The 17,492-nt window shown below is 37.5% G+C and overlaps 2 protein-coding genes across 11 annotated transcripts in view; one reads left to right on the forward strand and one right to left on the reverse strand.

Annotated features, from left to right (window-relative positions):
- meltf (melanotransferrin) overlaps nucleotides 1-7,926 on the forward strand; it is a 64,911-nt gene extending 56,985 nt beyond the window's left edge. For 3 of the 4 annotated variants that reach the window (XM_069897256.1, XM_069897255.1, XM_069897257.1), the window contains 4 exons: nucleotides 1,130-1,194; nucleotides 2,860-3,047; nucleotides 5,745-5,934; nucleotides 6,785-7,926. In XM_069897256.1, coding sequence (XP_069753357.1) covers nucleotides 1,130-1,194; nucleotides 2,860-3,047; nucleotides 5,745-5,934; nucleotides 6,785-6,861 — 520 coding nt within the window. In that variant the 3' untranslated portion in view covers nucleotides 6,862-7,926. Of the gene's footprint in view, nucleotides 1-1,129; nucleotides 1,195-2,859; nucleotides 3,048-5,744; nucleotides 5,935-6,657; nucleotides 6,738-6,784 lie in introns of those variants that run through there. The other variant, XM_069897259.1, reaches the window with a different exon arrangement.
- Nucleotides 7,927-9,130: 1,204 nt separating this feature from the next.
- Nucleotides 9,131-17,492, reverse strand: part of LOC138742607 (disks large homolog 1) — a 215,464-nt gene continuing 207,102 nt past the window's right edge. For all 7 annotated transcript variants that reach the window (XM_069897250.1, XM_069897254.1, XM_069897252.1 and 4 more), the window contains 2 exons: nucleotides 17,317-17,408; nucleotides 9,131-10,919 (listed from right to left, as the gene is read on the reverse strand). In XM_069897250.1, coding sequence (XP_069753351.1) covers nucleotides 10,813-10,919; nucleotides 17,317-17,408 — 199 coding nt within the window. In that variant the 3' untranslated portion in view covers nucleotides 9,131-10,812. The remainder of the gene's footprint in view (nucleotides 10,920-17,316; nucleotides 17,409-17,492) is intronic.

A 17,492-nucleotide genomic window follows, 5' to 3' on the forward strand; every position in this document is an offset into this window, starting at 1 on the left:
AAAATGTCCTAGATTCAGGAAATGTTTCAGTAGATTGGGAAAATAGCAAATATAACTCTATTTCTAAAACAGAGGAAGACAGGAAGCAGAAGCAATAGCCAATTCGTCTGTCATGAGGAAAATGTTAGAATTTCTTATAAAAGAAATTATTTTAAACAGAAAGTAGGCATCGTTTTTTTGTTTGGAAGATACAACGAGTGGCATGAACCTCAGCTGGGGTCTATACTTCTAACAATTTGTATAATTCTCTTGGTTGAAGGAACTGAAGGTATTATTTATTATGTGCTGGTGACTTAAAGATTGAGAGGAATGTAAATTGTGAAGAGCACACAAGGCTACAAAAAGATAAAGATTGTTTAAGGAAAAGGTCTGGCAGGTGTGAAATATTATGTAGGAAAATGTGAGATTGCAGGTCTGTGAGATGAAGGGATTTGGGTGAACTGAATACAGGGTTCAATTGATCCCTGTCAAACTGTCAATACCAATTTAATTTGTAACTGTTGGTCATCTTTTTTGAACTTCACACAATCTTTTATCAAACATATCGTGGATCATAGCAAGCTTTTTTTTTTAAAAAAAGGAACCCATCTTGTCAATAACCGTCACAGTGTGCAATTAGGATCCCCTTGTTTTGGGAACCATATAAGAAGCATCAGTAGTCATTCAGAGGTCTACTAGGCCAATGGTTGCAACAAAAAGGTTGTTTTATGAGGATAGGATAGACCAAGGTGGACTTGTATCTAGTGGAATTTACAAGAACGAGGTGATATGATCAGTTAGTACATGATCCTGAGGGGTCTTCACTGCATGGATTTGAAATGAGGGCTTTAAGTATTTGGAACTATCTTCAATGGCAGTGGAAGCAGAATCTCTATACAGTTTAAGGCAGAAAGTATAACCAACTTTTGAATTCCATTCTCTACAAACATTCTGCTTAGTAAATTTGGGTGTCCTAGTGTATGATTCATAAAAGGGTAGAAGGCCAGTGCATCAAGAAAATGTTACAGAAGTAGGGACATTGAAGCAATAGGATCAACCATAATTTTTATTAAAGGGCAAAGAAGACGAAGGCTCACCTGGCTCATTCCTGCTCCTAATTTGTATGTTATGTATTTTATTAAATCATTAGGTGCCTTGTAGAAGTGGGGGATGTGGCATTTGTCAAACATACAACAGCTATTGATAACACTGATGGTAAGTCTGCTTCTTCAGTTTCTATGATTTGCCAAGGAATCTTAATTAATAATTTTCTTTTAATTGCATTTCTCATTTCTAGTTTTTCTCTCCATTGTCAATCTATTTTCTCAGTATCCAGGTCAGAGGAAGTTTCGATCAATCCAACTGATTCAAATACAGGGTTCAATCGATTCCTGCCAAATTGCCTATCAATACCCATTAAATTTGTCATTGTTAGTTATCGCTTCTGAACGCTCATAACCTTTTATCAAACACACCCTTTTTAGAACTTGTCTTTCAATAACCTTAGCAGTGTATAATCAGGATTTTTGTAAAGGAAATGTGTTTACAGCAATACACTGGCTTTCTGTGGCCTTTTGAATAACACTTAGATTATTATTGATCACACTCCCCTATAGCCTTTGTGACTAAGGAAAGCAGCATCAGATGAAATTGAAAAAAAAGCCTCACTAAGCCACAAACTTGGAATAATTGACAGGAAGCAAAGGGTTTGGAGAAAGATGACATTAAGAGAACAAAGACAATGGAAAGAATAGTTTAAAAAAAAAAAAGATTTTGCAATAATAATACTGAAAGATTAAGATTCACACTTTAGAAATTAAATATTCAAAGCTGGATGAATTGTTTGGAAATAAATATGGCTGAACCAAGCACTTAAAATTCATGTAGAGTTGACCTGTAACGTACTCTTTTCTGAAATGCATATTGGTAAGTACTCCAAATTCATGCTCTTGCACAGAATCTATTGATACTGGTGTAATGAAGATTATGGATGGCAACTTGAACATTATATCTGGATCTCCACATTCATTGCACATGGATGGACAATTGAAGCTGATATCCAGTTTACTCCACATCACCATCTTACTGAAGTCCAATACATCACTTCATTACAATTAGCTGCAAGTTTTCTCTACTGTTAACATATTCAATCACTGAAGCCGTGTAATTCAGGTGTCTGACGTGCACAATTATCACCCAAAAAGCTGTTTGCTACATCAGTTTCAACATGATCCTTGTCTGCAAAACAAAATGCTGTCACTTAGTTTCTTCGAATTCCTTACTATGCAGTTATGCCATTTGATCCACAGGTCTTCGGTAATTCAGCAAATGCATTTTACTTTGTCCCTCCATCCAAAACGTTACCAAATTCCCTCTTTGAAATTGGATTTTTCCAATTAATCTTTTTCCTTGAAAAAGCAATTATAGATTTTGTTTTCATTACTTTTTCTGGCAGGAAAATACAAATTCTAAAACTCCCAACATATACACAGTTATGTACACCTAGCTATTTTCATTATTCTTTTAGATATTACTTTTTCCAAAATGCACTGTAGATTTCACTACATTAAACATCATCTCTCATTCTCTGTATTCTTTCTTGCAGGTATCTCTGAGGCACATCAAATATCTGGATAATCTCAAGCCAATAATATTAAATCTTTTTGCTTCAATTCAATAAAAGTTCCAGCTGTGGTTATATCTACTGTAATATAATTGTCTTAATTTTTATTACAATGCTTTTATATCTGATCAATTAAATCTGTAATCCCATTCAATTCATTTATTTACAACAACTGACCTGCAGCAATGATTTCCTTTTTCAAAATTGTGCTTGCTGATATTCAGACTTTGATTTATGAATGTGAATTTCTGCATTAGGAAATAACCAGGATGCTTGGGCAGTAAATCTAACATCCAGTGACTACCAACTGCTGTGCATGAATGGAGCTCGGGCAGAAGTGCATCAGTGGAAGGACTGCAACTTGGCTAAGGTCCCATCTCATGCAGTGATGGTCCATCCTTCCACACCCACCTCTGTTGTCTTTGGGTTACTTGACAAAGGACAAGTAAGCAATCTCTGGGCATTAACAGGATTTGCAAACATGGAAAGATAAAACTTAAAAGTCATGGACTGAATCAAATGACTTTTGACTGCTCTCTCAGGATCTGCATCTCTTTAAGCCTTCCATTCTGGGTCCCTGTGCTCGAGAACTGCACAATTTAAAGTTTTATTTACTCAAAATCAAAGCACAACAGGTCAGGCACCTTCTATGGAAAGAAAAACAGAATTAACATTAGCAGTTTTTGTTTGTGGAGTTAACTTTCATCTGAAATTTATCTTTCATTTTAAATTTAACAAGACAATAACAGGCCCTTTTGTCCATGCCACCCTATTGATCTACAACCCAGTACATTTTGAAAGGTGGGGGCGGCACTGTTGGTGTGACAGTTAGTGCAATGTTTCAGTGCCAGCGATCGGGACCAAGTCCGGCGCTGTAAGTAAGGAGTTTTGTACGTTCTCCCCGTGTCTGTGTGGGATTTCCCCAGGGGCCTCTGTTTCCTCCCACTGTTCAAAATGCACGGGGGGGGAGGGGGGGAACGCAAGGTAATTGCTCGTGGGGAAAATTGGCTTGTCACGTATTGTAGAGGGGGGGGGGGGAGGAGCACCCGGAGGAAACCCACGCAGACACACGGAGAAAGTACAAACTCCTTACAGACAGTGCTGGATTCAAACCCTGGTCACAGATGTTGCAACAGCGTTGTGCTAACTGCTATGCCAACCATTCCACTCTGAAAATTCTATCTTTCACTACTTTCTGTATCAATGAGCTCCCAACATCTCTTCCTCCTTGGCCCTCAATTACGTTCCTATTCAATTGATGACCACACATCTTTTTTTCTTCCAAGCAGCAAATACTTTTACTTAATTTCTTCTAAATATGCCATTGCCTACATATTGATCGTCCCGCGTCTGCACACATCAGTCTTTCCTCCTGTGTAGTGAGTTTGTCATCAGCATATCTTCTTCCTCCTTAGCACCATCTTCTCGCTTCTGTTCTTCGCCCATCACTCATGATCTTTCACATGATATCTGCAGTATCCTTTCTCCTGTTCTGCAGAACTTGACTCCAACATCCTCCAGTTATTCTTCTTGATTCTGCCCTTCTAAATAGAGCTAAAGCACCTCGAGGAATTGCTGCTTTCTTCTCTCTTCACTATTGAAGAGAAGACATCTTTCACTCAAATTGTATTAACCATAGACTGTACCAGCACTTGTCTAATTCTTTATCTACCTCTCTGGTGTCACATTGCATGTTCAACTGACTGAGGCTCAATAGTAGGTTGGTTTCAGCCCTGACACTTCTCTGGCTCAAACTCATGATACACCTCTGGGCTATTGTTATGATGAGAATCTGATTACTTCAAACAAGACCTTAGCTTTATGCACATTCTATACATTATCAACACGATATCCACCATAGCAACTTGTATCTATCTCAATGTTTGTTGCTGATATTATTTGACATGAAATTACTTGGTCTTTTTGTAAGCTTCAATATCACTGCCAATATTTAATTTCAACCAATGTCTCAGAGACTACAGTGCTACCTTATAACAACATTTACATTTGTCATCATCTACCTGTGAGTTCTCAGGGTTAATTCTATCATTAACTCGTGGTAGAATTTTGGGAGGAATCAAAAAGAACTTGGAGAGAATAAAAATATTCTGAGGGCAGAAAGGATGCCTGATAGTCTGCCCTCTGGCTGGGCTAAAGGGAATGGTTCTGTGCTGTATAAATCTGAGTCATCTCCATTACGAATGTTGGAAGTGTTCCACCCCCAAGGTATTCTTGACAAGAATTGTATAACTGTTTCAGAATTTCTAAATTTTATTAACATTTATATCTGGGATTTGTTGCTCCCAAATACAACCTAAACTGATTTTGACATTTTATGCTTTGCAATATTATTTCAGATATTATACCTAATATCTTCCAGAATAAAAATGAAATTAGGGGTAAAATGAGGAGAAGCTAAGAAATTGTACAGTCATTTAAAAGGCAAGCTGAATGTATGAAAGACCAGAGGGAATTGGTGATTTGCATCAATATGAAAATTATAACATTTATTTAAATGTTAAATTTAGACATAGGGCGCGCAATTGTACCCAATTGACTTACAACCCCAGTACGTTTTTGAAGGATGGGAGGAAACAGGAGCATCTGGTAGAAACCCATGAAGACATGGAGAATGTACAAACTCCTTATAGATAGCACCAGATTCAAACCCAGGTTGCTGGTGCTATAACAGTGCCATCTTATTAGAAGTAAAATCAAATCTTTTGATTACAATTATTCTAGGGACTCCACAGGCAAATTTGCTCAGGACTATAGGGGTTGTTCAGCAACCTCTGGGCATACTGTTGCAAACAGGCTTATCATCAGAAGCACAAAAATGTAAATCAATTCCATATTTCAAAGCAACTTCCAATGTCGGGGAGCTCCTTTGTATCAGCATTTTCTGCTTAGCTCTTACACATCTGAAATTGAAATAGGTGTGCTAAATTTTTAATGCAGGTGGTTTAGAAATAAATACCTATTCCACTGACATGAGATGCCATTGTTCCAAAGAAAAATGAAATGACCTTGATATTAGCTACTAATCTACTTAATTAGCGTAATTAAATAATGGTGTTTTAATAGGTGGTAATTCTTATTTGTGACTTTGAGATGCTAGCTAATCCCAAACCTTGTCTTCCAGATATTCTTTGGAGCTGACAGTAATCCCAATGGCTTCCAGATGTTCAACTCAACAGCCTATGGTGGAAATGATCTGCTCTTTAAAGATTCTACTGTGAAAATCATCTCGACAGGAGAGAAAATAACTTATGAAGATTGGCTTGGAAAAAACTACCTGGAAGCAATGAAAAAAATTGAATGTTCGGGTGCAGGTCAGCTGTCCATTTACCAGTTTGTGCTACGCAGAAATGATCCACATTCATTATTGCATCTCATTGTTTTGTCAGTTTGTTCCTTATTCTCACACATTTTGCAAATGGTGGTTTGATGAGGACAGAAGTGTCCAACACAAGTCACTTTTGCCACTGCAAAAGATGAGTACTAAGATTTTTCAACAATGCAGACCCAAGTTATTTCCACTCTGGCCCATATACATGCAGTGACTTTTGGCTACCAGGAATAGGAACTCGTGCTATTTCTTTCTGCCATTTCTCCCAACTCTAGATTCACAAGGTAGAAGTCATTTTGAATGACTTTAATTAAATCTGGATTTCCTGTCCCCTTGTCTTCCTTTCTCATGATAAGAAGCGCAATATATTTGTGTGGTTTTAAAGTAGTTGGTAATGTGTGTAACAAATTTGACCTACTGAAATTTTGCAATGACTGACAAAATTATGGTCTGTACAGTGAAACACCAGTATCTGCCACCTATAGGGATTGGGATTGGTTAAGTGAAGTTGCCAGTTGGTTCATCAAACCATGCCACACGCAGACTGATGGTGGGGGGTTGTGAATAATTTTTAAACGTCTGTATTTTTTTTGCTGGTTGCTTGCAGAACAGGGGCTTTACATATTTGTTAAAATGGGACCGATAGCACTTGGTGTGAATAATAATAAATTATGCAGATTTAAAGCAGAATTTTTCAATTCCACAGGTACAGCCAGAATGCAAAATGTGCCACCTTTGAGAAGGGATTTAACATGATAATAGTATTACATTTAACGATTTATTTTTAGTGATAAATGACTAAAAAGAGGTTTCTCTGAACTTGCTCATTTCAGCTCATCCATCGATGGTGTCATTACTGCTTGTACCTATTTTAATGTCGCAGTTTCTGTGTATAAGCAGCGTGCCTTGACCTGCAATCACCATCTGTTTCAAATCAGATGCGCATACAAGTTGTCCTTGTTGAACCGATCTGCTCGAGGAGAGGAACTGGAAAATAATGCTCTGCGTCAGACAGAATTAGTTCAGAATTTAAACAGCTAGCGTTGCAAAGAAAAGGATGTTGAAATAATAAAGGACTGTTAGTTTTCATAAGCTCACTGCTGTGCAACAGCCACAGAACAGCTGATTTAAGAGTAATTGGTAGATTTAAAAATGTTATTTTTGTGCAAGCCGCAGTGAAATGATTTGGGGTTGATTGGTTAGGGAGAAAGTTACTGAATGTTGTAACTTATTAGTCTCATTGTTCTTTTCACCTATTGACAGTGTTTCTGTAAGAGCAAATACATTCCTCATTACTGATCTAGCATACTGATGGTTTAAGATGTAGGTAAGTGATGCAAGTACTTTATAGACATACAGTAAAAGTCCAAAAATCCAGACCACTTGAAGCTCAAACTTTTTAAATTTAGCAGGCTACTGTGTGCCACAAATGCAGAGGCAAAACAAGTGACCACGCTTAATACAGGTAATCTTAACCCAAAGAAATTCATTGTATACTGCATTTTTCTTTTACATTGTTCATTTTTAAATATACTTTCAAGCATTACATGCTTTTTTATTTTTCAGTGAAAGAACTGTTTACATTTTTTGTGTGGACTTTATTTTTCTTTAAAACTACTCTTTCATAAATGAAGCATGCTGTATTTGCTAATGAACAAACTATAAAAATTTACCTGTTCACCACTTCTTTATTCCTCCTTAAACTTGAATTTACAAAGTACTGGGTGAGAATCTGGACCAATCCAATCACTCAGCAGTTGGGATTTTAGGACTTTTACTGTACTTTACAATAATAGTTTATTCAGTGTAGAATCTGTTTGAAATATTGCATTTGAGTTAACGATTGTGCTAATATATTTTGTATGTCACCCCTGTATGGATGCATTACTTGTTGAACAAAAAATATAATGTTTTGCTGCAACTGTCATCAACAACAGGGATTGCTGTGGTAAACCTTTTTTTTTCTATGCTGGAACTTTGGTAAATATCATTCCTGCAATGGACTGGGTTTTAAGAGGAGCCAACTGGTTGGGGAAATAGATGGGCCTCGGTAATGGCAGTGTTTGAAAAAATGAGGGAAGGTGCGGGAGGAATTGGGGAGTTCTAACAGCTGCAACAGGACAAGTATAACATTCCATTAAAAACCTGCATCTTTCAAATGGACATGTTTATTTAACCCAAACAAGTAAATCCAAAGGAATGCTGGGGATAAGAAATGGTTGGGCTGGACACATTTTGGGACTACTAGAGGAAGAGTTTAGCTAATCTGCCATGAATCTATTTAGTGATCCAAAAATTGGATGCCATATAACTACAGATACATATCACTTGGGAGTTTTCATCTTGCTGATTTATATATACTCTTTTTAAAAAAAAAAAAAAATCTCAATTATCTTGAGTAATTAAAGACATATGAAAAATGTGGAGGCAGCAATCAGAATCCATCGCTTCTCCATAATTCCTACCTTTTTCGTGGACCAGGGATGAGTCAAAGATTGGGAACTTCATCTCTGATCTGAGCAAACAGCCTTTTCAAGTATAACATAGCAAAGCCCTTCAGTTCTTCCACCTGAATGTAGTTCATTAATTAAGCCATTATTAACAGGATTCAGACACATCAGCTTCAAGCCATAGACCAGAACAGAGTTTCAAACAGTAAGTCATCCAGTTTCAGTCTTCACATACAACATAACAAATATGAGGTTGTTACACAAAAAGGCCAAATGTTCCCTTCTCTATGGATCTTATACAGCAAATCATATTGGATAGCAAAATCAAGCACAGTAATATTTCAATTCATAATCTGGCAATAGGAACATGACAGGAGTCAGTATTGAGCCTACAGTTTTCCCAACTGTTCCACAGCTTCATTACTTTTCACCTGATAGTGACTGAATCTGGCATCCTCTCTCCAATTAATATTCCCCACACCTTTGTCCATGATCACATTCCATGTTGACTCAATGTATTTTTGAGTATTGTCTTCCCCTGAAAGTCAGTAAAATGCTACCACATGACTAATGCATGAAAAACAATTGACCCGAAACTTTGATCAGAGATTTGGAACAACATTTGCTTTACTTTGACATTACACCACATTTCTTTCCAAACCTTTTCTCATTTTCCATATTGATTATTTTGAACAGAACAATTTAAAAAAAAAAGTACTCACAATAAGAAATTGTACATTTAATTTTATTAGCTGTTCCCCTCTTTTGACAATGGAATGGATATAGATGAGTCTGTCCAAACTGCAGCACCGGAATTTGTGTCCTGGACTGCTTGTAAGCACATTATTTCTATATAAAACAAATCATCTCCAAATTACAAGCAAAAGTCAGAAACCAGGCAGATAATCTAATAATGTAGTGATAGAGCTTCATTTGAGAACATATTGTACCATAGAATGTGAAAATAAATTCTCTCATAACAAAGCATGCAAGTTGGATTGAGAGCTACAGTGAAAGATATGACATCTTTACAATTCCCATTTGGAAATATACAGAAAAAGTAAAAATGTAAAGTCGCCTTTAATGTTTTGAAAACATGCACATCACTTTGAAGAATCACACACAGAACTTTCAGGGGTGGCGTGGGGGGCGTGAAAAGAGTTGGCTCTTTTGATTTTATTTCTTGCATTCATTCTTAAAATACCATTTCATCCCTGCACTGCAACCCACATACCCCATATGATCCACATTGGTTAAAGATGGTAAAACAAATTCACACCTACTTGGAAAGTAAAGAAACAGTCATGGAGAAATTGGTTAGAAGCTTAGAAGCAAAGAAAATATATATATATATATATATTCCTGGTAAGTTAATATAGTGTATTTTGTTAAAAGTATGCTTAATATAGTTGATAATTTATATCAAAATACATAGTTACTGAGGGTTAATTATTATATTTCTTAAAATCTCAAAATTTTACAGCCCATTACAAATTGTCATGATCAGGTTTCACTCCTGTTCCACTTGCTTATTCATAATCACTGCATTGTCCAGAATATCCTTAGTCAAAAAATCCTATTGAAAATCAAGTCAGTTATCAATTAAAATAATCGTTATATTTACTGGCTTCTCTTTACTCTCCCTCCCACTGTCAATAATCAAGTTCATAAAAGTAAATTCTATGCAAAATTGAAGTAATATTTTCAGTATTATAGGAACACATTCTAATTGGCATTCAATATAAACATTTATTTATCGTGCATTTCAACTGGCAAAAAATAAAACTAAAAGCATGGTCTACTAAAAAACCTTGGTAAAGTGAATAAAAATTCTGTTGCACATGAAAGATTGATGTGGATTTATAATTTGTTCAATGTCTGTGGGACTCAAGAAGCACAGAAAGGAAGAATTAAAAGGCCTCCCAATAACAGGCAGGTAATGAAAGTCAATAAACAATAAAGATGCCAGGATTTCCACTGCCAAACCATGCTTCCAAAGTTACCGTGCAAAAAGCTGCTGAGAATTATTATTTTCCAAATCCATTGCTACACATGAAGATTACTTTCCCTTTGTTATATTTAAAAGAAAATATATATATATAAAGCTTTTTTTTCTGAAAATTGCTGAAGATTTGTTGCCCTTAAACATTAAGGAACTGTACCATAGAATCTCCCTTCATCAGCTTGTCTGGCTTTGGCCCTTCATGTAAATAAAACAATGGTGGTAATTTTAAATTGAGTATCATGTACAAGAAATTTCCTCAAAAAAAAAATGTGAATGCCTCTAGTTGGAAGACAAATCACTTTTCATGACACACAAAGAAAGAGATCGGTGATCACAGGAATGAATGATTCCTGTAGAAGGGGGTCCAGAGCCATCACACACAACGGATAATGTTTATCAAATGACTTCACAGTTTCTCCTTGGTTGGAACCCAGATATAAGGCCCGGATTGTTCTTCTATAATCTGTATCACCTGGGTGTAAATCTCCTCCAACAAATTTCCTTGCACAATACCTGATTAAAGTAAAAACCGGAGTTAATATCCCACGTCAACTTCTTTATTCTTGTAAACATGGTAGCAAAGTAACTAAACACTGGACTGTTGAAACAAAATTGAATATTTAGAGGCCGAGTAGTGCCATGAATGAATGCAATGAGGTTAACAGATGTTCTGATAAAGGGCATACTGTCAAAACTTTAAACATTAGATTCACAGATACAGCACAGTAACCTCATCCATGCCAACCACCCATTGATAATGACCAACATTTAGCAGAGTGCAGTAGAACAGATGGATCTGGGAACATGGATACATAATTCCTTGAAAGTGGCATCACAGGTAGATAGGATCGTATAGAGAGTTTTTGGCACTTTGGCCGTCGAAGTATTGAGTACAGGTGTTATAGTGAAGTTTTACAGGGCATCGGTGAGGCCAGATTTGAAGTATTGTGTGCAATTTTGGTCACCTACCTACAAGAATTATATGAATAAGATTGAGAATGCAGAGAAAATTTACAAGAATGTTGCAGACTTGAGGAGCTGAGTTAAAGAGAAAGGTTGAATAGATTAGGACTTCATTCCCTGGAGCATCAGAGAATGAGGGGAGATTTTATAGAGGTTTACAAAATTGTGTGGGGTGTAGAATAAATACAAACTGACCTTTTCCACCGAGGTTGGGTGAGATAAGAGAACTTGGGTGAAGGGGGAAAAGGTGAAATATTCAAGTGGAACATCAGGGGAAACTTCTTCACAGAAGATGGTGAGAGTGTGAAACTGCAGATGTGGTGGATGGAGGTTCGATTTCAACGTTTGAGTGAAATTTAGATCAATACATGAGTGGGAGGGTATGGAGGGCAATGATGCAGGTGCAGATCAATGGAATTAGACAGAAAAACATTTGACATGAACTAAATGGGCTGAAGGGCCTGTTTCTGTGCTGGAGTGTTCTATTAATCCCATTTTTTACTCTTCCCATATTTTCACCAACACCTCCAGATTTTATCATTTGCCTACACATTAGAAGCATTTATAATGGCCAATTAACCTACCAGCCTGCATGCCTTTGGGATGTGGGAGAAAACTCTCATGGACAGAGAAAGAACTTGCAAGTTCCTGGGATCGAGATTGAACTCGGATCTCTAGTGTTGCAGGCAGGCAGGCAGCTCACCAACACTTCTTCAACATTGTCAGTTCTGTCTATAAAGGCAGATTGACCCAGTTGCACTTCTTGACTCTTCTATTTTTATTTTATAACAGAAAAATACAAGAATCTCAGGGTTGTATGTGATGTCACACATGCACTGTGACAACAAATCTTAAATCTGAATCCCTAAATATAACACCTGGAATAGTGTATTCTATTCTGAACACTTCACTTTGGTGGTGATACCCAGATTTAAGTGGTTCAGTAATGAGGGCAGATTATATAAAGCAGCATTGTATTCTGTGGAAATCAAGAGATTGAGAATGATTTGCTCAAAATTTCTAAGGGAAACTATAAGATTCAACAGAAAGAAACTTTGAGAAAACTAGGTCAAGGTGACATAATCTAAGAATTAGAGGCAAGATTTCCAACCTGTGCTAATTTTAGATCTGACATTGTAAATATTTTGCAAGTTAAAAACCACAGGTGTGCGCTGCTTAACGTCCACGATACGTTCTATGAAACTGGGCATTAAGTGATGTGGAAGTTGTGTGAACACCATATTATATAGTTAGCAAATCTATATGGGATACTGAACTTACACTAAATTAAACTCCACATAAAAGTTTAAAAAGTTCTCAATTCCTCACAGAGTTCCACTGGAAGAGTTTCAGGTGGAATAACCTCCATTGATGAACTATCACCCTGTCATGCCTGAAGGACATGGCTGAGGCCCTTCTTGGGGAGGTGTTGGCTTCTTTAGGAATATGTCTAGTGCTGTTGACCTAGTTTGCTTTTTCTTTATAATTTTTTTATATATATGCAGAAACACTGCATGAGCATCCATCTCTTCAGCAAGCTGTTAAAGTCTGCAAAAAATTTGGCTAACCCCTTAACAGTGAACCTCCTGCACCTGTTTTTCATCTGGATTTTCTTTTTCCCTTACCTCTTCTTCAGCTAGTCGCTCTTGCTCTAGCTCCAGCAACCCTTCATTTGTTAGTTCCTCAGGATCCACCTCTCGGAGTTCTTCAATGCCCTCATCATCTATGTCTAGATTCAGGTTGTTGTTTACCACATCATCACCAGCTCTATTAATCCTTGCAATCTCATAATCTTTTTCATATCCCTTAAAGTCATGCACATACCGCTTCAGTATTTTCATTAGCCTTGTAGCTTTCAGTGGAGCCAATCCTTTAACAGCTTGGAGAATTTTTTCTTTGATTTTGAGGATTGTTGTGATTGTCAAGTGCGACACACCTAAATCGTGAGCAAGAGCATTCACATTTTTTCCCCACTTTTGTTTCACTTCCAGATCAATAGTTCTCCTTTGCCTCTTGCTGCTGTTATCACTAGCACTGGTATTGCTGTATTTGGGAGCCATGATGGATAAAAAGTTCAGTACAGAACCTACACACATAAACGTTTCTATATAAAAGACATGAGATCTAGGTGTTGAATGCAGGAAGTTCTTGTGTATGTCTACTGATATCTGCTACATCCCATTCATCGAATGGAATTTCTGATCTCTATTATAACTTTATGGGTCAGACATTGCCTGAACGGACGTTAAGTGGCACATATCCGTTTTAAGGTATAGGGGACAAAATTGAGCATCTCTGTTGCGTCAAGACCATCATAGGAGTCAGATTGTAATTTTTGCACACAATTCGGGCTCTACATCCAATCTCAAGCCACAGGTCAAATGTCAGTGCATCTGACCTTCCACTTTACTACTGAATCATTGCCAAAACCAACAGTGGAGCACAGATATCAGATAAAGGGGATGAATGCCTTCGCATCCATCTCCTCAGCTTTACATGAGGAGCATGACCTTATTCATTTGAATGTTGTTACTGACCTTGAATAAAAGGGTAAGTGGAGGTAGGTAGCTATTTTTTTTCTTTATTTACCAAAATCTTTTTAATTTCTCAGAATTTCGTTTTTTTTTAAATTGAACCTATTTATTTCCAGATAGACAAAAATATTTAAATAATGTTTAAAATGCCTTTGACTTTGGTGAGCTTTCAAAAGGTGATCAGGAGATTCCAGGGCAGGGCTGCAGAAATCTCCACTGAAGGCTTGTTCTGTCAGATACCTCTCGGGTTGAGATGGTCAGTTTAACAGGGTCAGTGGGTTCAGATTTCTGGGGAAAAGGATGGGCTGCACCTGAACTGGAGGGGGACAAATATCCTGGCAGGCAGCTTTGCTAGAGCAGTGGGGGAGGCTTTGGCAGGGGGGTGGGAATCAGAATCCGATCAGGGAGTTAGGGTTGAGAAAGAGGAAGTTAGAAAAAAGTCAAATGTAATGTGCAAGCAAAGAAGACAGGCAGGTAAAGGGACAGGATCATTTACAGTACAATTGAAAGAAAGCCAAATTGGTAATAGATACTGGTTTAAGAGTACTGTACTTGAATGCATGGAACATTAGGAATAAAGTAGAGGACCTTGTTGGACAGTTACACATTGAAAGATATGACATTGTTGCCATAACTGAGACATGACTTAATGATGAATGTGATTGGGAGCTGAATATCCAAGGCTACAAGGCAGATAGGTAGAAGGGATGCTGTGACCCTGATGGTAAGCAATGATATTGAATCACTGTAAAGAAGGAACACAGGGTCAGATGGGGTAGAATCCATATGGGTTGTCTTTTGGAACAGTTTGTCGATAAGCCTACCAGGAGACCAGTGGTTTTGGATTAGGTGATGTGTCATGAACTGGAGGTGATTAGGGATTAAAGGTAATTAAACCCTTAGGAAGTAGTGACCACAATATGACTGAATTCAGTTTCAAATATAAAAAGGAAAAGCTGATATAAGATGTGTCAATATTTCAATGGAACAAAGAAAATTACTGAGCTATGAGAGAGGAACTGTCATGTTGACTGGAAAAGTAAGCTAGATGGAAAGGTGGAAGAGCAGAACTTGACTGGTCTCCCAGACCAGATGAGGTACACCCACAGGTTCTGAAGGAGGTGGCTTTGGAGATTGTGAAGCCATTGGAATTAATTTTCCAGAAATCAATAGCCTCTGGCATGGTTCCAGAGGATTGGGAAGTCACAAATGTAGTTCCGCTGTTTAAGAAAGGGCAGAGGCAGAAAAAAAGGAAATTATAGGCCTATTAGTCTGATGTTGGTTGTTGGGGAGTTATTGGAGTCAATCCTAAAAGATGAGGCTATGAAATACCTATAGTGCATGGCATGTTAGGTCCAAGCCAGCATGGGTTAATGAAGGGAAGATCCTACCTGGCCAACCTATTGGAATTCTTTGAGGAAATCTCAAGTAGGATGGACAAGGGAGAGGCTGTGGATGTTGTGCATTTGGATTTTCAAAAGACCTTCGATAAGGTGCCGCATAAAAGGCTGCTTAATAAGAAGAGAGCCCATAGAATTCCAGGAAAGATACTAGATTGAGTGAAGCATTGGCTGATAGGCAGAAAGCAAAGGGTGGGAATAAAGGGATCCTGTTCTGGTTGATTGCTGGTTACTAGTGGTGTTCTGCAAGGGTTGGTGTTAGGTCGTTTCTTTTTACAATGTATATTGACTTAGATTATAGATTGAATGATTTTTGTGGTGAAGTCTGCAGATGACACCAAGACAGGTGGTGAAGTAGGAAGTGTTGAAGAAACTGAAAAGGTGCCGAGAGACTTGAACAGCTTGGCAGAGTGGGCAAAGAAAGGGCAAATGAGATACAATGTTGAGAAATGTACGGTTGTACATTTTGGAAGAGGAAATAAACACAGATTATTATTTGGATGGGGAGAAAATTCAAAATTCGGAAGTGCAAAGGGACTTTGCAGCATAACCTAAAAGTTAACCACCAGGTTGGATTGGCAGTAAAAAAAAAAACAAGTGAATGCTATGTTGGCATTCATTTCAGGAAGAATAGTGTATAAGAGTAAAGAGGTGTTGATGAGGCTCTATGGGGAACTGGTGAGACTTCATTTAGACAACTGTGTGTAGTTTTGGGCCCCCATCTAGAAAGGCTGTAATAATGTTGGAGAGAGTACGGAGAAGATTTACCAGGATGGCTCCTGGAATGAGGAATGTTTAGAGCAGTGGTTCTCAACCTTTTTCTTTCCACTCAAGTATTCCCTATGCCATAGGTGCTCTGTGATTAGTAAGGTGGTATGTGGGTGGAAAGAAAAAGTTTGAAAACCACTGTTTTAATCGTACCTAATTGACTCGGTATTTGCACGGTTTCAATGACAATTTTTCTGAGGCAAAATATTTCAGTAACAATTGGGTCTAGAGCAGTGATTCTCAACCTTCCCTTCCCACTCACATACCAAATCAAGAAATCCCATACTAATCACAGAGCATAGGGATTACTTAAAGAGGTAGGTGAATGGAAAGAAAAAGGTTAGAACCACTGCTCTAAACATGCCTCATATGTTAGAGAAACCTGGTTTAGAGGCTCTTAGACTGTAGGAGAATAGAAGAATGAGAAGAGATCTTACAGAAACATATTGAATGTTGAAAGGATTGGACTGTGAGATGTGAATAGGATGTTTCCCTTGGTGGTGAATTCAGGCAAAAGGGTATGGTCTTAGAATTAGAAAGTACCCATTTAAAATTGAGATGAGGGAGAAATTTCTTTAACCAAAGGGTCGTGGATTTGTGGAATTCGATTGCCTCCACAGCTGTATGTGGCAGTCATTGGAGGAGTTTAAATGGGAGATTAACAGGTATCTAATTAGTCAAGGTGTCAAGGGATATGGGGAAAGGCAGGAAATTGGAACTAAAAGTGAGAACAGTTTAGCTCAGGGTGGATTTCCACAGCAGACCTGTTCGTTTAGCTTGTGATCTCTCTGCATCCAAATCAGATTAATGTTGGCAGTCAGACCATCTGGCCAACAATCTCACTAAATCACAGAACAAGGGGACATTTCATTTCTCTGCATCAATGGAGAGAACATGGTCCTTTTTGTCTCTAGTAGTTAAAAAAGCATCCAATTCAAACTGAAGCAATGAAAGGCACCTTCCTATGTCAATTCCCACAAATAGTTTTGCTGTAACACCACAACTCAAAGCTAAGAACCAAGTGCTAAAACAGGAAACACAAGTTATAACTGGTCATGTTGTGAAGAATCTCAGCTAGATGTGATTAACAAGGGACAAACTATCATGTGATATCCTTGTTGATTTTCATCCATGTCTCCTAATAACTTGTTTATAAAGATTTAGATTTTTGTCAAGGGATAATAGCTGTAACAAGTATAACTTGTAAACTCATCTTTATTTAACAGCAAACAATGGGATACTAACTTGTGAAGTGTTCAGTAAATTCCAGTTCAAGTTTTGTGGCTCTGTCAAATGTTTTCCTTGCTTGATCTGCTGTTAGACGCTTATTCATTTCCCTAGGTAGTAAAGAGAAATGCTTAAGTTCACTCTTTGAAAAAGGTAGAAACTGATCAGAAAAAAATATATTAACTATTCAGGCC

The sequence above is a fragment of the Narcine bancroftii genome, chromosome 9 (assembly GCF_036971445.1).
Source record: "Narcine bancroftii isolate sNarBan1 chromosome 9, sNarBan1.hap1, whole genome shotgun sequence".
In the NCBI taxonomy this organism is placed as follows: Eukaryota; Metazoa; Chordata; class Chondrichthyes; order Torpediniformes; family Narcinidae; genus Narcine; species Narcine bancroftii.